At 43.4% G+C, this 23,287-nt stretch overlaps 1 protein-coding gene across 1 annotated transcript; it reads left to right on the top strand.

Annotated features, from left to right (window-relative positions):
* The first annotated feature begins 259 nt into the window (after positions 1-259).
* On the top strand, positions 260-21,581 carry ZNF367 (zinc finger protein 367). The gene is made up of 5 exons (XM_082245974.1): positions 260-857; positions 9,668-9,818; positions 10,786-10,905; positions 12,653-12,791; positions 20,420-21,581. Exons 1-5 carry the CDS (start codon positions 477-479, stop codon positions 20,655-20,657), a joined length of 1,029 nt encoding a protein of 342 aa, XP_082102100.1. The 5' UTR covers positions 260-476; the 3' UTR covers positions 20,658-21,581.
* Positions 21,582-23,287: the final 1,706 nt, after the last annotated feature.

Consider the following 23,287-nt stretch of genomic DNA (forward strand, 5'->3'; position numbering starts at 1 on the left):
TCTGACGTCACGTGTGTGTCTGGAAGGTGACGTCTTCCATTCATTGAAGAATGAGAATGTGTCAAATCCAGCAGGAAAGAACCTCTCCTCCGCCTCCTCCAATAGACGCGCTCCCCTTATTCTACCACACGCTAAGGACCCGTCTGACGTTATCGGCGCCCAATCAGCAGCTCTCGTTCTCTGAGGAGCCTCTGTAGTGCACGCTTCTATTGGTCGTTCGCTCTGTCCGTCGTTTATCGTTGGAGCTGGCGCTCGGAGCCGCGAATGCGATTGGCTGTCATCAGGCGCGAAATGTAACGCGGGAAAGAAAAAGAAGAGAAGGACCGAGCGGCCGCCGCCTCCTGTCTGATCATCCCTTAGCTTTGCGGTCAGTGACAGTGTTGCCGGGCACCTCACCCCCCTCCCCTGGAGGATTTATCGGATGGGTGATACACCGCCAAAGAAGAAGGCGCGCTCTCCTCCCGGTGTCCCTCAGCATGATGTCTGACGTGTACCCGTCTCCTGTCCTGCGCTCTTCTCCTTCATCTCACGACTCGTCTCCTCCCCGCCCGGTGCTGGTGTCTGTCATCAAGGCGGTGTCCCCCACCACCTCCGCCCACACTCCTATCAAACCCCGCCGGCCGCCCTTCTCTGCCACCCCGCTCAGCCCTGTACCCACCAGCCCCGGCTTCAGTGATTTCATGGTGTACCCCTGGAGGTGGGGGGAGAACGCACACAACGTCACCCTCAGCCCTGGACCCCCGGCCAGGCATCAGATGCCCCCCGCCGATCCTGGCCAAGCTGCACGGGACCCCGTCCATGATGTCCTCAGCCCCAGCCTGAGCAACAGCAGCGGAGGAGAGGAGGGAGCCCTGAGGGTGAGCACTGTGATGGGGGGATCATCGGCTACACTGGCCCTGAAGGGGTGTGGGGATCATCTGCTGCACTGGCCCTGAAGGGGTGGGGGGATCATCTGCTGCACTGGCCCTGAAGGGGTGGGGGGATCATCTGCTGCACTGGCCCTGAAGGGGTGGGGGGATCATCTGCTGCACTGGCCCTGAAGGGGTGGGGGGATCATCTGCTGCACTGGCCCTGAAGGGGTGGGGGGATCATCTGCTGCACTGGCCCTGAAGGGGTGGGGGGATCATCTGCTGCACTGGCCCTGAAGGGGTGGGGGGATCATCTGCTGCACTGGCCCTGAAGGGGTGTGGGCATCATCTGCTGCACTGGCCCTGAAGGGGTGTGGGCATCATCTGCTGCACTGGCCCTGAAGGGGTGTGGGCATCATCTGCTGCACTGGCCCTGAAGGGGTGTGGGCATCATCTGCTGCACTGGCCCTGAAGGGGTGTGGGCATCATCTGCTGCACTGGACCTATGCCTCACCTAAACCCAAACTTACTCATAAAGTAGAACTATAGGCAAAACTTTTTTTTCTTTTCTTTTATAGAGCAAGGGAGGGTTATAACCTCTGTCAATGTGGTTCACCATCTGTCCCACTGCAGAGATTTCCCCTCACTTCCTGTCCCATAAACAGGAAGTGTGAGGAAATCTCTGCAAATTAAACTAAGTCCACCCCAACCCTAAAATCCCTGCATCCAGAGACCTCCACGATCTAACACTTACCGATATAGCCCTATAAAGAAGAAATCAGTGTATATATATATATATATATATATATATATATATATATATATATATATGTGTGTGTGTGTATATGTGCGTAGAGATATATATCTCTTCTCTGAGCCAATCTGACCCGATCCGACTCTGAGCTGTCAGCTGCACCTTTGATGTGGAGGCGGGTGCAGAGGACACAGCTGACAATAGAAGACAGTAATTCTATGGGTGACCTCACTTCCCATTTGTGTCCCCTGCAGAGCTTCCGCCGCTGGAGATCGGGTCAGATCAGCTTCAAAAAAGGCACGTGTTCTTATTTCTTCTTTACAGGGATATATAGGTTAGTCTTAGATGGTGGATGTCTGTATATGCAGGGATTTTAGTGTTAGAGTGGACTTACACTTTAAGGAACCCCCCCTCCGGGGTCACCAGACCTAGTGTCCCCGTTGAAAGATTTTCTGGGGGTGACCCGAAATTTGGAGTTTTCTTTTACTTTCACTTTAAATGAGAACGGTAAACAGGACAAATAGAGATGGTGAATCTCACTGATGGGGGCAGAGACCGCAATAAAAACTGACAGGTGTTCTAACCTACCTTCACTCTGTCCAAAACTAAAAAAGATTTACCCTTTAGTTATTTTATGCCTCCAGATATTGTACTTTTGTGCTGTTTTCTTCACAATGCAACTAAAGGCAAATCCTTTTTAGATTAGAGAGCAATTAGAGACCCTGTCAGTTTTATATTGCTGTCTGTGTACTAGAAATCTGGTCTGTGTATTAGAAAGTGAGAATCCCACATTTTGGGTTGTCACCAGAGCAGGATTGGAGAAGAAATCTAATGACACTGGGGTTCTCACACTTTTCAGGGATCTCCTGTCACTTATGTTTTGGCTATGGGATAGGAAGTGAAGAGAAATTTCAACAGTGGAGCACAGATGGCAAATAAAACCTAAAAAGGAGTTCTAACCCTCCTCTAGGCCTAGTACACGCGATCAGAAAATCGGTTAAAAATACTGCTTTTGAAGCGATAATCTGATTGTTGGTACTCAGCTTTCAAGAGCCGATCAGGTCAGGTTGTGCAAAATTATCCAACAGGACAAGCACAAACAGTTTTCTCATACAATACCAGATCATACGATTTACTTTTAGTCAGTACAATTTTCTTTGAAAAATACAATCCTTCACTTCCTAGTTTTTATTGCCATACAAAATGTATTTTCTCTTACGTCCTCCGATAGTCGCCGCCGCCTCTAAGTCATCACTGTTGGGTATTGACTTCCGCTCCGCAGGAGTAGCTAGGCATAAAGACCAAGGCCCCTTTCACACAGGCGGACCGTTCAGATCCGCCTGTTCGTTTTTTTTTTTTTTGGCGGATCTGAACGGTCCCCCCATGCATTCCTATGGGGCATCGGAGACATGTCCGCTGACATCCGACCCGATCCGTCAAATCTGGACGGATGGAAACCCTATTTTCCATCCGTCCAACGGATCGGATCAGATGGGTTCGGATGAGAACGGACAGACGATCCGTTCCCATCCGATTTCCCCCATAGAGATGCATGGGGAACTGACGGCTGTGTCTCCGCACACAGCGCAGAGACACAGCTGTCCTCCTGCTGCTCAGCGGGGGATCGGCGGCTTGATCCCCCGCTGAGCAAAACAGAATCTGTCTGACGGACGGATAGTATGAAAGGAGCCTTAGTCAAAACAACAAAGGCATTTGCATTTACACACCCATGGGGGCTGTCCCATCTGGTCAATACCCCCCCGCAGTGGCCACTCCTAACTCAGTTTTAATCTGCCTAGCGTCAGGAGTAGTTGGGCTTCCCTGTGCTGGGGCTACAGTCTCTTAGCATGCAAAAAAAAATGATCATTCATCCAATAATCTCATCACATGTACCAGGGTTAAAGTAGAACTGTAGGGGAAAAAAAAAAAAAAAAAAATATATATATATATATATATATCACATTTTTTTTCCTTCATTATGGCTAGAGCAAGGGGGGTTATACCGGTGTCAGATTTTTTTTTTTTACCATCTGTGGAGATTTAGCTTCACTTCCTGTCCCATAGCCGAACAGGAAGTGAGAGGAAATCCCTGTAAATTAAGAGAATTTCTTGGGAACCCCCCCAGGTCCCCATTGGAAGATTTCCCGTCCATTACTTTTCTGGGGACAACCCAAAATGTGGGGTTTTCTTTTACTTTCACTTTTAATAATAATGGTTTATGGGACAGATAGAAAGGGTGAATCTACTTAATGGGGGCACATACAGCGATATAAAGACATGCGTTTTGAATAACTATCTACTCCAAAGCAAAAAGTTTTGCCTTTAGTTATACTTTAACTCTAGCCAAAATGGGGGGGGGGGGGGTCTTTTTTGTAGATCACCTATACAAAAAATGAAAAGGTGACATTACATCCTACAGCCACCCCTGGTCCCTGCTATTTTTACCTCTGTAGATAGAGCTGTCTGTGCCGACACAGCCAGTGTAATGGTCGAGGTATCTTAAATCTTCATATTTGTCTGAATTGCTTCTGGAACAGATTAGAGCGAGTCTGTGTGCCAGTACTGACCAATCAGAATTGCCCTGATCTCTGAAGACCACTGCACTGGTTTGGTAGGGTGGAGATGACTCATCCCCCGCAGGGGCAAGGACAAAGCTCCCAACTACTGTACTTTTGGGCAGTTTGCTTCTAAGTGTAACTAAAGGCAACACTTTTTTTTTTTTTCTACAATTGGATGATGTGGAGAGGTGTTGGAACCCCTGTCATGTTTATTGCTGTCTCTGTGCCCCTTTTGGGGAGATTCACACTCTCAAATTGTACTGATCACCAATGTTTCCTGATATAGAAGTGATAGTAAGGCCTCATTCATAGGTAGCATTGACCTGTGTGGTGTAAAGAGCCATTTGTTCCTGGAGCAGGCAGCCTATGTCAGTCAATGAAAACAAAGCAGCTGTATGGACTCACCTGCTTATTGAAGTTTGACAGGTGTGTAAGGATGTGTGCACAGCTAATGCACATGGTCTACTTTCAGTGCTGTCTGTGTACCTGTCAAGCCTGAATGTACGGGTGAGTCCATACATCTGCTGTGTCTCTCGACTAATATAGGATGCCAACGCTGTTCCAGAAACCTAGACTGCTCTTCCCCTGTACAGGTCTATGGGCCCTACGTTGCCCCCAGAGAAGTAAAGGGGAAAGCTTCCAATTTGGACACTTGTTCCTGTGACAACTAAGAGGGATTTCCCATACAGTGGAAAAATTTCCTTTCACTTAGGCTCTATTCACACTTGTGAGAGTTGTTGTGTGACTTTTAACATCAAAGTCGCATGACAAGTTGTAGCCCATTCTTTTTAATGGCACCTATTCAAATCCGTGCAACTTAGAAAAGGTGCCTGCACTACTTTGGTGCAACCTTTGATGCAACATAGATCCATTAAGTGTAAAGTCGCATCAGTCGCACTGGAAATCGTGCGCCTTTGGAGTCATGCTCATGTGAATGGAGCCTAAGTCTACAGGACAGGAAGAGTAATCTTCCTAATGATATTAAAAAAAAAAAAAAAAAGTTTCAGGGGGTTTAGGCCTTCTGTACTCTGTCCAAAATTGAGGAAAATGTGTTGCCTTTAGATGGACTTTAATGTTTTTCTGTTATGTACTGGAGTAGTGTTATTAAATGGCCTTATTTCAAATGTATACATGAGCAGTTAGTAGATTTGAAATGCATTGGGGAAGAGTTAAAACTCCTCTGCTAGTTGATATTTTTTGGCTGTTTGTGTACTATTGGGGAAATTTCCCTTCAGTTCCTGTCCCAGAGAGACAGCAGTAAGTTAAGGTACTTTCACACTGTTCTGTAGCAAAATCGCTGTAAACGGGCATATGCGTTTTTACGGCGATTTTGCTGTTTCAGATGCGCTTGCTGGACATGTCTCAAATGCAAAATTGCAGTGCTTTTTTACTGCGAATTCCATTCATTTCAATGGGAAGCTGCGTTTTTGGTGCGGCTTTCAAAACCACACCAAAGATGCAGCATACAGAACTTTTCAAAATGCTCTGCACCTGTAACACCATGGTGTGAAAAGTCCTTTAGGATTTAAAGGGAAACATTATTATTATTTTGCAAAGAGACAACGCAGGAAAAACGTATCAGTGTAAAAGGGGCCTTAGAGCAATTCTTCCAGTGAGAGGAATTCCCCTCTTTTTCGTCACCTGAACAGCAATCCTCTTTGGAATGTTTCCTCATACCTCTTGTTTTAGCAACAGCTCTACTGTTTTGGATTTCCTTTCTTTCCCAGCGACAATGGCCACCGGTACAAATGGAGGGGAAACCTCCCCATTGGGGACAAAGACCGCAATGAAAACATGAGTCTTACTCTTCCACACTGAAAAAAAAAAAGAAACTTGCCTATAGATGCACTTTAAGATTCAGTAAATCCTCCGACTTCTCCCACAGTCTTTTTGAACACAACTAGCTTCCTTATACTAAGTCAGCAGCTTTAGGCAAGAAAACATTGACACCTATGATCACGGCTGTGTGCACCTTGGTGAGGCTGTTTTACTGATCCTGCCCCATTCTCTTGTTGCACCAGCCGAGGATTTTGCCATGTCATTCTTGTATAGAGCACTGTGCACACTAGTGTTCAAGCTCTCTGTTGAAAGCAGCAGTCAGATTGTCCTTTGTATGTTTCCAAGGATGACCAAACCATTAAAGAATGAAGCTGCTTTTTCAATAGCCGCTGATGTTTCTTCCCTTTCTCTCACTCTTCCATTCCTGCTGCCCTCCCCCGCTGTTTCCTCCTTTTCCCCCAGTCTGATCCCCCCCCCTTCTTTTTTTTTTTTTTTTTTCTCTTCTTCTCTTTCTTTCTTTTTCTTTTTCTCTTTTTTCCTGGTATTTTCTGACAGTGCACGGACGACAGGCTGTGCCCCCCACTAGTGGAGGGCTTGGTATTGGGGCCGGGGTTGGGGGTCGTCCCCCCCAGAAGGGCGCAGTAAGTTCCCGTAGGGGCGCCATTGGGGGGTCGGACCCGGACCGTCGGTCCTGTGGTGTGTAATGGCGGGGGCACTGTCTGTCCATGTGTCGCTATGCTTCCACACTGATGGTTGGATGCCTAACTTCAGTTTACATTTTAGGTTACAGTCTTATTGACTACTCATTTTTGATTTTGTGTTTTATTTTGCATTGGCACCATTGTATCTCCTGTTTTCTGAGATATTTACTGTATACATAAGAAGTAATTGAGCCATGTTGGCTCCTTGTGCACTGTTAAAACTTTCTTTCCAAAACTTCAATAAAAACATTGAAACATAAAGAATGAAGCTGATTTATTGCCCAGGAAAGAAAGGGGAAATCCTTCATATGAGTGGCCACAAAGATATGTGGAGCTTTAACGAATGTTAAGACCTTATGATCTCACTTGGTGGTTGCTATAGGTTACCTTGGGCACCGTGTGTTTTTTGTTTTTGCTTTATTTTATGGTATTTGTCACTGAGAAGCCCCAAAATCTTAGCAATTAGACAATTGTGATGTAGTCACAATAAATTTTGGTAACACGCCTTTGGAGTGCTGATGATGTCTTACTTTGTAATAACCTCAGCAGATGACATAACCAGGCACCCTCTAAAATAAAGGAGTTGTAAAGTCAAAGGCTTTTTATCTTAATGCATTCTATGCAATAAGATAAAAAGCTTTCTGGGTTTAGCAGCCCCCGGCACCCCCTAATACTTACCTGAACCCCTTCTCTCTCCAGTGATGTCCAAAAGTCCATTGGCCATCTAGGACTCTCTCTCCTGATTGGCTGAGACACAACCGTAGTGCCATTGGCTCCCGCGGCTGTCAATCAGTCAGCCAATCAGGAGAGAGGGGTGGGGCCAAACAGGAGCTCCTTGTGTCTGAATGGACACACGGAGCTGCAGCTCGGCTCGGGTGCCCCTACAGCAAGCTGCTTGCTGTGGGGGCACTCGTTGGGAGGAAGAGGCCAGCAGCAGCCACGAGGGATCCGAGAAGAGACCCGGGCTGCTCTGTGCAAAACCAACTGCACAGAGAAGGTAAGTGTAGCATGTTTGTCATTTTTTTTTTTTTTTTTAACAAAACTTTACGCACAGTATTGTGCTGTGCTTTATGGGACAGCTTAATTTGTAATCTTGAAAAAAAAAAAAATTCGCTGCCAGCCCCTCTTATCCAGCCATACCACGCTAAGTGTTTATTGAAAATGAAGCCTCTATATATATCTTGTTTTCAGATCTCTTCTGACTGGTCACGTGGCTCCCGGCCGCTCTCCTACTCCATCCACGGGCTACAGTTGGGGAGACGAGATCTTCCTGACATCAGCCGGGGAGGTCATGTGACTGGCCTAAAGAACTTTGAAAAAAAGTATTTAGAGAAGCTTCGCTTTAAAAAAAAAAACTTAGTATGTTATGGCTGGATAAGAGAGGGGCTGGCAGTGAATTTATTTAGTTTAATTTGGTACTAATAGCAGCAGGAGGAGGGCTGAGGCGGCTCACACACAGGAGCTGACAGGGAGGGGAGAGGAGAGAGGAGAGCTGCAGATGACGGAGGCACATAAACTGACCACAGTACCCAGGGCTCTGCAGGAACAGCCAGGTTTTTTACAGCTTGGAAAGGGGCAGATTAGACAGTACAATTACTGTGCTGTTTGTGTTCTGTTATAAAAGAACAGGATCATCCTCCTTCCTCCCTATTTTTTTTTTTTTTTTTTGGGGGAGGGGTACAACCACCTTAAGGCAGTCCAATGGACTACTACACATCTAAAGTTGGGCTTTGGGCATTTTCTATTCAAATACTGTGCACCAAAAGACATGGCATGGGCATGTTGTACGTTGTCTGTCCTGTGTTAGTGCATTGGAATGCCCATCAAAGGTAATGACACCACTTTCTGCCTGGTAAGATGCACTTATCACCCCTAAGCTACCTCCTAAGTCCCCCCTCTGTGACAGCATGCAGGGGTTTCTCCCCCCCCCCCCCCCCCCCCCACAGCCACTGAGCTGGGTCATTCATTCAGAGATCTGTTAATGAATAAATTACAAATCCTGTAATGTGGCAGGCAGACTTGTAGTTGCCAATGGTAAAACAAGTGCGGTGATCAATCAGCATGCTTGTAGTCCATTGACACTACTACTAACTGTTCCAACTTTGAGCCTATACAGAGGTACGGGTTCAGGGCCTGGAGGAAGAGTTTGCATGAGCTTGACATTGTAACCATGCTATATTGATTGCGGATGCAATGCTTTGCAGGCTCCTGTGGAGTTTTTCAGCTGTATAAACGCTCTAACTCTGATAAAAGCTTAAAAACACTGAAAAAAAAAGGCTGTTCGGCGTTTATCAACATTATTGAGCAATAAGATTTTGTGGGAGTATAGTTTTGCTAAAAAAAGCTAAAAAATCTCCTTCAGCTACAGCTTTCTACTGACATTTTGTGCATGAGGGAAAGGTAGGGATGATCTGCTACATTTGTGTAGTAGCCTTTTGCTGCTTCAAAAACCAAAGCGTCTTTTACAATGCCTTTTTTTTTTTTTTTTTTAACTTTTGTTGGCTCTGCTATTAGAAGAAAAATGATTGAAGTGGTATACTTTAATCTTATAGATTATAGACTTTTACTAGCATTAAAGTGGTTGTAAAGCCTAAACATTTCTTTTACCCTAATGCATTACCTGCATTAAGGTTGAAAATTCTTAAAGTATGTGTATTACCCCCTTACTCCCATTATCCTTACCTGAGCCCAATCTTGATCCAACGCTGTACCTGAAAGCAGTGGTCAGTTCAATCCTGTGAGGGGGTGGTGCTGAGCATGGCTCTTTGTGTCTATAGATGCAGGAGTTGAGGTTCGGGATCAAGCACACAGGTGACACAATAGGAAGCTGCTTCCTATGGTGGCACACTGAGAAGAGAAGCCAGGAGTGCTGGTGGGGGGGGAAGAGGAGGTTTGGGGCCTCTGCGCAATACCATTGCACAGAGCAGATAAGTATACTACATTTTATTGTAAAAGAAAATTTGACTTTCCAAATGTTTTAATGAAGTTGGTATGAGATCTTTAAACTAATTTGGTTCCTTTTCACAGGATGGAATCCGACGTGGCCGTCCAAGAGCAGAAACGGTTCGAGACTTAATAAGTGAAGGCGAAAACTCTTCAAGCAGGATTCGATGCAATATATGCAACAGAGTGTTTCCTCGTGAGAAGTCTTTACAAGCTCATAAAAGAACGCATACAGGTTAGCCTATAATGTATGATCAGATTGATAGGTGAACACAAGTGAGCGTTTAAATAGTATAGCTGTCCAATTTTTACTACTGTGGCTCGCACATCTCTAAAATGGGAAGTCTGATGCAATGTATTCTTTTTTTTTTTTTTTTTTTTTTTTTTCCTTAAATTATACTTGAGAATAAAAATCTGTAGTCTGGTGAAATGTGTACCTGTTGCCTATAGTTTACAGATTATTTTTATTTTACCTGGATAATTATAAAACCTGCTTGAGTGAAGAGGCTACATTTGCTTGAAATGTAACAAGCTGGTTCATTGTTTTTGTGAAGAGGGAAGACTAATTTACATACATCAGTTTTCTTGACTGTAGTAAATGGAGCACTTATTGGACTTTCTTTACATAATGCATAGCAGCCAGCTATATTGGTAGTTATTCTGTGTATGAACCACTGTTGCATCATAGCTTCAGGTTGATGTAGACATTAAAGTGACCTACAGGTGGAGCATTTAAGAGTTTGTAATTGTCAGGCATTCATTGCTGTTTGTATTTTCGTTACGTTTTATATTCATTTTCTATCCTGGTGACCATTGTCACCATAACGGAGCAGATCTAAATTTTTAGGTGTGTATATATATATATGTGTGTATGTGTGTATGTGTGTATGTGTGTATGTGTGTATGTATGTGTATATATATATAATATATATTTTCCAATGAGAGTACTTGTTCTGATCAGATGTCAAACATTGGAATTCAACTTGCTTTTGAGTTTTACATTTTGTCCCGGGAACTGTGGCAAAAATCTCCAAAAAAGGAACAAAACTAGACACTTTGTGGCTGGAGGTTCCACTTTACAGTGACAATACTTCCGTAAGCTTTATTCCGAAATGGGAATCTGTTCTATTTTGATTGCATCGGTTGAGCATTGTACATGTCGCTGGTAAATCAAAAACATTTTTTTTTTCTTCTGTTTATAGGAGAGAGGCCTTATCTTTGTGACTATCCTGAATGTGGGAAAGCCTTTGTACAGAGCGGACAATTAAAAACACACCAGCGCCTTCACACCGGAGAGAAGCCGTTTGTTTGCTCAGAAAATGGTAATTTACCCCCTACTAGTGTACAGACACATTTGGGGTTGATTTACAAAACTGGAGAGTGCCAACTCTGGTGCAGCTGTATGTTAGCCAATCGGATTCTAGCTTCAACTTGTTCAATTAAGATTTGACAAAAAAAACTTGGAAGCTGATTGATTTCTATGCGGAACTGCACCAGATTTTACTCTCCAGTTTTAGATCAACCCCAGTGTCTATTTTTGTGACTGTTTTTCTGAGAAATATAAAAATGAGCTCCTGCATCTTTTTCCTTTTTTTGATGGTTGTAGTGTAGCTTCAAAATTGTCAGGTATGTTATGCTTTTTTATTTTTGGCATGTTCTAGTTGGTGCTAGACGGTAAGGTTATGAGGCTGTAGGCCTAAATTACATGGGTGCTATAAGAAGACATTCCCTCTGACAGAAGCTGCCATTTTAAGACTTGCAAGATGCATGCTAATTTCTAAATGGTCAAGTACCTGTAGATTAGAGTGTCCTTGGGAAGAAACTTTTGGAACTAGTATGCATGTGCTAAAGTAGGCCAATATCCTCTTTCAGCTGTAAGCTATTTAGGTTAATGACAGATACCATTTTCAATGAAACTGAAATAAGGGTGAGATTGGTTATAATCTGTACAATTCATATTGTGTGCTCATGAAGGTAATTGCTGCTGAATTAGGCTTGTGATAGGTTTTATTCGTTTACCGGCTGATTTGATTTAAATGATTTTGAACACTTCTCATTTGCAGTGCGCTAATCTGTGTGCTGCAAACTAGGTAAACCAGTAAAATTATTCTCCAGCCAAACCTTATCGTAGGGCGTTATTAAAACTCTAGCATATTTCTATTACTGCATGAGCCCTGAAACCGATGAAGGTCTCGCCAACGGGACCATACAGGCTGCTTTTAAAATCTGACAAAAGTTCAAATGATTCCTTCTCTGAGGTACAAATGAAAACCTTAAAGTGGTTGTTACCTTGCAAACCCCCTTTTACTTGCAGCCCCTCTGTTTTCTCCAGGGGTAATGCATTGTAGAAGTTTTTTTTATAAACTATGCCTCTAAATACTTTCTGTGCAGCTACATTCAGGCCATTCACGTGACTCCCGGCCGCTCTGCTACTCTAATCCAGGACTACAGTGGGAGGAGCCGAGCGACCACATGACCTCCCCGGCTGACATCATAGGGAGATCTCTGGCCCCTCCCGCTGTAGCCCTGGATCCAGAGTAGCCAGGAGTCGTATTACTGGCCTGAATGTAGCTGCAAAGAAAGTATTTTGAGGCATAGTTTATTAAAAAAAAAAAAACTTCTACAATGCATTATCCCTGGATAAAACAGAGGGGCTGCCAGTGACAATTATTAAACTTTCCTGATAGCGGCATGGAGGGGTGAGGTGGCGGGCAAGACACACAAAGCAGGGAGGAGTGGTGAGGACAGCTGCAGATGAGAGGCACGCAGGTGGAACACGGTGATCAGGGTTCAGCAGCCATGATTATCATGGTCAGGACACAGAGGGACAGAGGAAGTGGCAGGATCAGCCAGGTTCTTTACAACTTGGAGAGGGGCAGATTAGACAGCACAAGCACAGTACTGTTTAACCTGCTATAAGGGAACGAGATCCTTTTTTTTTTTTTCTTTATTACAAACACTTCTAATACTGAATGCAATGAGTCCGCTTCGACATTAATTATTATTATTTATTTTTGTTTTCTAGCAGTCCTCTGTCTGGTCTGATGTTTTGTGTATGTATATCTGTAGGTTGTTTGAGCCGTTTTACACACGCAAACCGACACTGCCCCAAGCATCCATATGCAAGACTGAGAAGAGAAGAACCAAACAGTAAAACCAGCAAAATACAAGGTGCTGATAATAAAGATGCAGCAGAATGGTTGGCAAAGTAAGTTTGTGAGACGCTTCGTGACCGTTTTATTTTTATTACAATAAAAATGTTTTATTAAGGTATATAGAGAAATACAGTACAATCAAAAACCAGATAAACACCACCGAGATATAAGTCAAGAAGCATAAGTAAAAACACAGCACATCTCATGATATAGTGTCCTTACTGGCCTTACTTCCACCAATTGTTTCCCTTTCTCTAAGCTTAAAATGATAAATTGAAACTAAACAAAAAAACATAACAAATCTAAAGAGAAAAAATTCTAGGTGCCATAATCAGTCAGTTTGTGATTTGACATCTATATCTGAAAGCTTATAGTAGACCCAAGGTTCCCATAGTTTATTACATTTTTCGATCTTCTCAGATGCTATCGCAACCAGCTCTTCCAAAGAGTACGGTGAATTCACCTCGTATAGCCACTCCTTGAGAGTTGGTGTTCTTGTGGATTTCCAGTATTTAGGGATAATAAATTTAGCAACGTTCAACAAATGTCTCATTAACCTCAGCGGTATTCCAGAGTGTGGCTCGGGGTTAAATTTTAGTGCCATTAGCAGTAACCCCAAGCCACACTCGGGGTACCGCCAGGGAGCATCGCTGGATCCTGGTAGAGGGTTGCTCCCGCGCTGTCACGGTCCCCCCCCCCCGCGCGTGTGACCGGCGGACCCGATGTCCGCCGCTCACTCTGCGATCGTCGGGGGAGAGGGAGAAAGGCAGGCAGCTTGTGTCATTCTCCCCTGTGTAGAAACACTGATCATACGGTTCTACTATGTAGGACCGTTGATCAGTGTTCCTACAGATCAAGCCACAGCCAATCACAGTTAGAATCACGCCCCTAGGGACACACACAGCCCCTCCCTCTCAAAGTTAACCCCTTCACTGCCAGTGTAATTTTACAGTAACAGTGCATATATATATAGCACTGATTACTGTAGAAATGTCACTGGTAACCCCAAAAGTGTCAAATGTCAGTCAAGGGTCCGATCTGTCCGCCGCAATGTCACAGTACCGCAAAAAAATCGCAGATTGCAGCCATTACGCGTTAAAAAAAAAAAAAAAAAAATGACAATCTTTCCCGTTGTTGGTAAACGCAATAACGTTTGCGCAAACCAATCAAAATACGCTTTTTGCGATTTTTTTTTTTTTTTTTTTTTTTTTTTTTTTTTTTTTCCAAACATATGTAGCATAAAACAAATTGGCCGAAAATGTTAAATTTTTGATTTTTACTTTTTTTTTTTTTGGGGAATTTCATATAAAAAAATTTGAAAAATATTGTGATTTTTGCAAAATTGACGCTCTTTTTTTGTTTATAGTGCGTGATCAAAAAATCGCACAGGTTTGTGCGCATCCTAGTCTTTTGACGTACTCACGGGCGGAAGGACGCTGGACACAACCGTGCCATCTTTATAGTGGGGAATCGGCCCACTCACGGGCCGAATCCCAAACAAAATATTCATTAAAAGTTATTACATCAAATCGGAACATGGCATTCACTGAGAAAAAATAAATATATATATATATATATACTATATCCTCATGTAAAAAAAACTTTTATTGTTGGTTTGGAATTCTAATATTTCTCAATACCCCTGGAGTGCATTTATCCACTCTGTATGCACCTCCAATCGTAAATATATATTCTTATTGCTATCCATGCATCTTCATATATAATATATTTTATTTATACAGTATATTAATCACACACACATTGGCATGGAGGCAATCAGCCTGTGGCACTGCTAAGGTGTTATGGAAGCCCAGGTTGCTTTCATAGCGGCCTTCAGCTCGTCTGGTCTCCTCTTTCTCTTGACAATATCCCACATATTCTCTATGGGGTTTAGGTCAGGTGAGTTTGCTGGCCAATCAAGCACAGTGATGCCATGATCCTTTAACCAGGTATTGGTGGTTTTGGCAGTGTGGGCAGGTGCCAAGTCCTGCTAGAAAAATAAATCTATCTTCATAAAGCTGGTCAGCACAGGGAAGCATGTTTTTTGACTCATTTCAAATTTAAACTGAATGGGTTGTTTTACAGGCGCTTTAGGTTTGGTTCAGTCATTCCACTATATGGGTTGAATATACTGTAGATTTTAACTGTGTTTTGACCAACTTTTTAACTGTTGAGGAAAGGAAGTTGGATGAATAGGATTTAATGAAATCAAACCTGAATGGCTGGTAATTTATTAATGTAGAATATAAGTATACTTCCCCCCCCCCCCCCCCCTTTAGGAGATATTTAATGGAGTAGAGGAAAATGAAATTAGTACACTTTCTTTAAAGAGGAAGTAAATCCTCCTCTGCAAGTTGTACCTATAGGTAAGCCTATGATAAGGCTTACCTATAGGTACTGTAAATATCTCCTAAACATGCACCGTTTAGGAGATATTTACCTTACATGCAGCCAGTGACATCACTGGCGCATGCGCTCTGAAGGAACAGCCGCTGGTGCCGTTCCTCCAGAGCCCCGTGCCGTGACCGCCGGCTCCAGCGTGCGTGCGTGGGAGTGATGTCACTGCGGCTCCGGCCAATCAGGTGGCCGGATGCCGCGATCCCGGAAGACGAGCGACTGAACATGTCGCCCGACATAGAGGTAAGTGGGCGACACTTCGGGGGCTTCGTTCTAAGGTAAGTATTTCATAATGAGCTAGTATGCGATGCATACTAGCTCATTATGTGTTTCTCTTTCAGGGTGAAAAAAAAAAAAATTGGGTTTACAACCTCTTTAACCGCTTGCCGCCCGCCCGCCGTCATATGACGGCGGAGCGGTGCGACCATTATCCTGGGCCGCCGTCATATGACGGCGGCACTTTAAGCAGGGCAGGCGCGCGATCGCGTGCGCGCCGCCCTGCACTGCCGGTGTCGGGGTGTCCCCGGGACACCCCCCGTCACCGGCAGGGGGGAAACAGCCAATGGGCGTGGCTGTTTCCCACGTGATCGGCTGTGTTCCAATGACACAGCCGATCACAATGAAGGCGCGCACTAGATGACCGCGCATGCGCGATCGGGAGCGCGCAGCGCGGTCATGTCGGTGGCACTGTGTTCCGTAGGAACACAGCTGTCACCGGCGGTAGTAAACAGTCACTGACAGTGACTGTTTACTATGTGATCGGCTGTGAATCCATTCACAGCCGATCACAAAATGTAAACAAAGAGCAGTAAATCACTGTTACTAGCTCTTCTCCCCTCACACAGTTTCCAGTATGAGGGGAGAAGAGCTAGAAATAGTGAGTTACTGCTCTGTACACATGTCACAAAGTAAAAATCACACTAATAAAGGTCCCCACACAGTCCTCAGCCCCCCCCAATGTCACCTGTCACCCAACAGTCACCTCATCAGTGCCCAGAAATTGACACCCATAACGTTCACATGTGAGCGCAGAGATCGCAGGCAGAATCACTGCGATTCTGCCCGCGATCCGGAAATCATTGCAAATCGCGGGACGCCTGTGCGTTGCCCCTGATTTGCAATAGCACCCCAAACGCTGTGCGATGTTGCCGCCATTTCCGCCTGCCGAATCGCGGTAACATCGCGCAAACATCGCATGACGCCCAAAAAAGGTACAAGAGTTTCTTTGGAGCGTCATGCGTTGTTTGCGCGATGTTACCGCGATTCGGCAGGCGGAAATCGCAGCAACATCGCACGAGCATCTGCCCGTGATCGCTACGCTCACATGTGAACATAGCCTAAAGTTCACCGGTCACCAGAGACTGCCATAAGTACCGCCGTGCACCATCGCCCGTCACCTGTCACCCATCAGTGACCATCGCCCGTCACCTGTCACCCCATCAATCACCGTCACCTGTCACCCCATCAATCACCGTCACCTGTCACCCCATCAATCACCGTCACCTGTCACCCCATCAATCACCGTCACCTGTCACCCCATCAGTCACCGTCACCTGTCACCCCATCAGTCACCGTCACCTGTCACCCCATCAGTCACCGTCACCTGTCACCCCATCAGTCACCGTCACCTGTCACCCCATCAGTCACCGTCACCTGTCACCCCATCAGTCACCGTCACCTGTCACCCCATCAGTCACCGTCACCTGTCACCCCATCAGTCACCGTCACCTGTCACCCCATCAGTCACCGTCACCTGTCACCCCATCAGTCACCGTCACCTGTCACCCCATCAGTCACCGTCACCTGTCACCCCATCAGTCACCGTCACCTGTCACCCCATCAGTCACCGTCACCTGTCACCCCATCAGTCACCGTCACCTGTCACCCCATCAGTCACCGTCACCTGTCACCCCATCAGTCACCGTCACCTGTCACCCCATCAGTCACCGTCACCTGTCACCCCATCAGTCATCGTCACTTGTCACCCCATCAATCATCGTCACATGTCACCCCGTCAGTGACTGTCACCTGTCACCCCATCAATCATCGTCACCTGTCACCCCATCAATCATCGTCACCTGTCACCCCATCAGTCATCGTCACCTGTCACCCCATCAGTCATCGTCACCTGTCACCCCGTCAGTCATCGTCACCTGTCACCCCGTCAGTCATCGTCACCTGTCACCCCGTCAGTCATCGTCACCTGTTTGCCATATACATGCAATCACTTACTGACCGCCTAACGACTATATGTGTCGGCCATTAAAAGCTAAATACTGGGGTTATGGCAGCAGATAGCCCCCATAACCCCGGTATTTTTTTGAAACGGCGGGCGGTCGGCTTTCAGATAAGGGTGGTCCCAGTGGCAGATTCGCCGCGGAATTACCCTTAACGGTGCAGGGAAAGAGGTGCCCCCCCCCCCCTCCTGCCGCGTCCCAGACGTTTTCCCAGCTTACCGGACCCGCCGGCAGCGGGGAAAACTATCCGGTCCCGGATCCTCAGAGACAGGAAGTCGAGTGAGGGCAAGATGGCCCTCACTCAACTCTATGGTCTTGGAGGACCGGAGCTACGTCAAAAGACGTTGCCTAGCAACCGGTTTAAAGGGCCGCTTTTTTTTTTTGCTTTTTTTTTTCCCCTCTTTCAACAATTTTTTTTTTTTTTTTTTCTTTTTTAGTGTAGTTGTGAGGTGTGAGGTCTTTTTGACCCCAGATCTCACAATAAAGAGGACCTGTCATGCCTATTTCTATTACAAGGGATGTTTACATTCCTTGTAATAGGAATAAAAATGATCAAAACATTTTTTTTTTTTTTAAACTGTGTAAAAATAAAAAAATAATAAATAAAATAAATAGGAAAAAAAAAAAAAAAAAAATTAAAGCGCCCTTTCCCCGTTAGCTCGCGCGCAGAAGCAAACGCAAGTCCCGCCCACATATGTAAACGGTGTTCAAACCATACATGTGAGGTATCGCCGCGATCGTTAGAGCGAGTGCAATAATTTGAGCCCTAGACCTCCTCTGTAACTCTAAGCTAGTAACCTGCAGAAATTTTTAAAATGTTGCCTATGGGGATTTTTAAGTACCAATGTTTGGCGCCATTCTGTGAGCATGCGCAATTTTTAAGCATGACATGTTGGGTATCTAATTACTCGGCGTAACATTATCTTTCATATTATGGAAAAAAATTGGGCTAAATTTACTGTTTTCTTATTTTTTAGTTCAAAAAAGTGAATTTTTTTCAAAAAAATCGCATTTGGAAGACTGCTGCGCAAATATGGTGTGATAAAAAATATTGCAACGATCTCCATTTTATTCTCTAGGGTCTCTGCTAAAAAAAAAATATAATGTTTGGGGGTTCAAAGTAGTTTTCTAGCAAAAAAAAATTATTTTAGCTTGTAAACACCAAGTGTCAAAAATAGGCCCAGTCTTAAAGTGGATAAATGGACAACTTTGTGTAAAGCGCTACTTGGATGTGAGGCCTATGTATGTGGCCAGGCTGTGAAAAAGTGTTACATGTGGTATCGCCATACTCGGGAGGAATAGCAGAATGTATTTTGGGGTGCAAGTTTTGCTATGTACATGCGATGTGTTAGAAATATTGCATAAATGGACAGCTTTGTGTAAAAAAAATGTGTTTTCATTTTCTTTCCACATTTTCCAAAAACTTGTGGAAAAAAATGACATATTCAAAAGACTCATTATGCCTCAAAAATTATACGTTGGGCTGTTTGCTTTCCAAAATGGGGTCATTTTATGGGGGTTTCCATTGTCCTGGTGCTCCAGGGCCTTCAAAAGTGTGATAGGTTGTCAGGAAATGATATGTGTAATTTGTGCTCCTAGAATGCCGGACGCTGCTACTCGGATGTTAGGCCTCTGTATGTGGCCAGGCTGTGAAAAAGTCTCACACATGTGGTATCGCCATACTCAGGCGGAGTAGTAGAATGTGTTTTGGGGTGTAGTTGCAAGTATACATGTGCTGTGTGAGAGAAATAACCTGTTAATACGGCAATTTGTAAAAAAAAAAAAATAAAAAAAAATAAATCTTCATTTTGCAAAGCATTGTGGGAAAAAATTACAACTTCAAAAAACTCATCATGCCCCTTATTAAATACCTTGGAATATCTACTTTCCAAAAAGGGGTAATTTGGGGGGTATTTGTACTTTCCTGACCTTTTAGTGTCTCAAGAAATGAGATAGGCCTTCAGTACATCAGGTATGATCAAGTGTGATAAATTTTCAATGAATAGCACCATAACTTGTGGACTCTATAACTTTCACAAAGACCAAATAATATACACTTATTTGGGGGTTTTTTACCAAAGATAAGTAGCAGTATAAATTTTGGCCAAAATTTGTGAAGAAAAATGACTAATTTGCAAAATTTTATGACAGAAACAAAGAAAAATGTGTTTTTTCACGATATTTTCAGTCTTTTTTTATTTATAGCACAAAAAATAAAAAACCCAGTATTGATCAAATACCATCAAAAGAAAGCTCTATTTGTGTGAAAAAAAGGACACAATTTTTGTATGGGTACAGTGTTGCATGACTGAGTAATTCTCAGTCAAAGTGTGAGAGCGCTGAAAGCTGAAAATCGGTCTGGGCAGGAAGGGGGTGAAAGTGCACTGTAGGCAAGTGGTTAATAAGATAATGTAGTGGAGGAAGAATACTAGTGGGTTGAAAAATACTTACCCCTGTAAGAGCTATTTGGATAATCAACTAGAGCCCTCGTCATCTAGGCGTATTTTTGTATTTTTGTGTGTATATATATATATATATATATATATATATATATATATATATATATATATATATATATATATATATATCTCTAAACCTGTTTTGCCTTTTATTTCAAATTTAAACTGAATGGGTTGTTTTACAGGCGCTTTAGTCATTTGTTCTTGGCCAGTGAATTGGGTGTCCATGGGGTCGTTATCGTGGCAGATCTAAAATGAATAAAATTTGTGGGGATAAAGAAATTGATTTGCTAATAGTTTATTGGTTAGAAGGCTGGCACAAGGGTTCAGGTACTACTTTTTCTCTACTAGTATTTTTTTTTTTTTTCTTCTACCAGGAATGGTAGCACTCTAGCATTTGTGTTCAGAAGCATATTACAATGTATCATTCCTGCCCTAAAAATAGTAATTTTAGTGCTGTAACAATATTTGCTGTGTAGCATCCTAAAATGCCTTGCAAATCCTTGTTGTTTTTTTTTTTTTCTCCATGCTTAGTGTTTTTGCCTCACATTCTTAGCCACCTTTTAAGATGCTGATCTTTATTTTCAGACACTGGGAAAGACAAGAGCAGTTGCCTCCAACATTAAAGATGAAGCCTCTTCAGAAGGCAGACCAAGAGCAACAAGACCCACTAGAATATCTTCAGTCTGATGAAGATGAGGAAGATGAAAAAAATGGGCCTCATTCTGCTGCTCGACGCCGTCTCCAGGAGCAACGAGAGCGTATGCATGGCGCTCTGGCCCTGATTGAGCTAGCCAATATAGCTAGTGCACAGTTGCGCCAGTAACCCTATTGACATGTACGAAAAGTCTTTTCCCTTGCAGTATATTGGACCTTATTTCAGTTTCAGTGGCAAATCCTCTGATATTAGAAAAAGGTTACAAGATACGCTGTGGGTTATAAGCTAAGCACCTTATTTGCTTGATATAGGCTGCTATCCTGTAGAATTTCTATGAAGAATGTTGCTGCTTCCTAATCTAGGAAGTGTGAGAGTATTGCACTTTTTATGGTAAAGATAGTTGTAAAGTGTTTTATATAAAATATTTTGTAAATATGGATTTGGAAAAGGTATAGTTTTTACATCTGTTTGAAATATTGGGTTTTACAAGCTTAACATTGCTTTTCACAAAGGCAGTCCATTTTTTCCAGAGGCACAGTTGTATGGTGCCAGTACCAAGAAATTGGTAATCACAATTATTGTAATTTATTTCTGTATATGAAAATATATTGGGTCTGTAAACACAAGTTACAATTACACTTGCATCCAAATAGGATGATTGTTCAAGGGGAATGAAAAGTTAAGCTTGTAAAATAAAGGCTTCCAATAAAATGGATGCTACGATGCAAGACAGCACTTGTTTAAAAGGGGAGGATGTTTTATTGGTGGTATTGTGTTTTTTATAGTAAACTATTTTTTAGAATATCTGCAAACACTAATTTTAATATCCAGCTTTTAGGATTTTTTAAATATATATATATATATATATTTTTTGCGAACTGCCAGGCTGTGTTACTTAACGTTTGCAAACTGCCTAAAAGCCACTTTTATTGCTTTAACATGCCAGTCTTTGTTCTATAAAATGACTCAACTATTGGCTAATGATCTCAGAAGAAAGTACTTCTGTTTGCTAAAAAGCTGGCTTAAAATGGTGTATGTAGGCCACTGGATTAGTGTTCCACATATACATTGAAAGCTGGCAGTGCTCTTAGATTCCTGTTAACTTTATTTTTTATTTTTCTCCTGAGGCTTTGTCCTTTTTTAGACTTGATGAGAACTCTTGACAATAATTCAATAATTGATCTTGGTGTTAGACATTTGTAAGGCTGAGTGATGGCTTGGAAGCCAGTGCTTTTTTTTTTTTTTTTTTTTTTTTTAATGGTCCTGGCACTGGCATTCAGCCCAGTTTACCTCCTTAATTATGCATTAATTTGGTAATGTCGTGTTTTTTTTTTTTTTTTTGCTTTAAATCTTGATCCTTTTGCCTTGGCATGGACTAGGGCAAAAGCATTTAAAGTAGTCTCTTGCATTTATTCTGTTAATATTGATCTGAAGTGTAAAACACTTGCCCTATTCAGCACTGCAAACACAAAGTTGGGGTGCCTGCCTGTGAGGTCTATGTTCAGCTTAGTCATCTCTGGTATCGGCAGTGCCATGGTACTTCTTTTTTTTTATATAAGCAGATAAGCTACTTGGGGGTCCTTTCACAGGGACATACTGTTTTGACAGCAGACCCCTGTTAGCTCTAAAGGGAGCTAGATGGATGTAAACTGACGTTTAGTTATATCCTGCCTATAGAGTTAAATGAAACTTAAATCTAAAACAGGTGGACCTGATTGAAAAACCTGTGTGGAAGGATCCTTAGGGCCAATTCACACTGCAACGTAGTGCAGCAGGAGAAATTTGCGTTGCCAGCTGCGCTAGGGGGCAGTGTGGTGCACAATTGCACTGCTCCCCTTTTGTACACAAAAGACACCCTATGTACAGTTAGACGTGTCATAACATGGACGCACAGGAAGCAATTGTTTCCCATGTGCGCTAGTCACAGTGCGATTCAGGCTAGTGAGCTGCGATACAATGCAGTGCACTAGGCTGCATTGCAGTGTGACTAGCACACATAGGAAACGTTTCCTCGGTGTCCATGTTATGACACGTCTGTCACTGCACATAAAGTGAATTGGCCCTTAGGTAAAGGGCCAGGCTTTGCCTTCTGAGCCTCCCAGATGGGTATGTTTGACCAATAGTGAGGCCAGACTTGCCCACAGGAATTAACTGCATATTTTAAATATTTGCCTGCCTGCTGGTTTCATACTGTTAGTGCTGTATTATGCAAGTGTTCTACACTTAGCCCCCGTTCACATACATGCGACGCTACTTCGGAGGTCGCGGTGCGAGCAGCGTGCCGCGACCTCGGAGCGGCCGCTACGGACTTCATAAGATTGAAGTCTATGGCGGTCGCCTCCGGGTCGCCCCAAAGAAGCTCCGGACCCTTTTTCTAAGTCGGAGCGACTTGTGTCGCTCCTATTAGAACGGGTCCGCAGCTTCCCTATGGAAGGCGACCTGTGAGGCGACCAGGTCGCCTCACAGGTCGCCTTAGTGTGAACGGGGGCTTAAGGTTTGCTTTAAGTAAGCATTTTCATTTTAGTTTATGCACATGTTTACATTTAATTTGATTTAAATGTATCTGTGTGTTGAAATAACCTCTAAAATGCTTAAGAGGATGTGTTGTTTTTTTTTTTTTTTTTTTTTTTTTTCTCATCAAGCTAAGGAAGACTGAGAAACCTTTATATGCACTTATTTCCAAAAAGGGAGTCATGATTATTTGATAAAACTGCTTTTTGTTCTAAAAATGTGGTTTAAGTGTCATCCTGCTTATAGCTAAGTTAGTAGTTTGGCATGGATTTTTAGCATAAAAGTGT

This window comes from Pelophylax lessonae (assembly GCF_965119305.1).
Source record: "Pelophylax lessonae genome assembly, chromosome: 1".
NCBI classification, from domain to species: domain Eukaryota; kingdom Metazoa; phylum Chordata; class Amphibia; order Anura; family Ranidae; genus Pelophylax; species Pelophylax lessonae.

Bases quoted from the DNA above. Each gene is read 5' to 3' on its own strand.
- ZNF367 (XM_082245974.1), top strand. From the start codon at position 477: ATGATGTCTGACGTGTACCCGTCTCCTGTCCTGCGCTCTTCTCCTTCA. The intron at 858-9,667 runs GTGAGCACTGTG...TCCTTTTCACAG, and splicing joins GAGAGGAGGGAGCCCTGAGG to GATGGAATCCGACGTGGCCG. The intron at 10,906-12,652 runs GTAATTTACCCC...GTATATCTGTAG, and splicing joins GTTTGTTTGCTCAGAAAATG to GTTGTTTGAGCCGTTTTACA.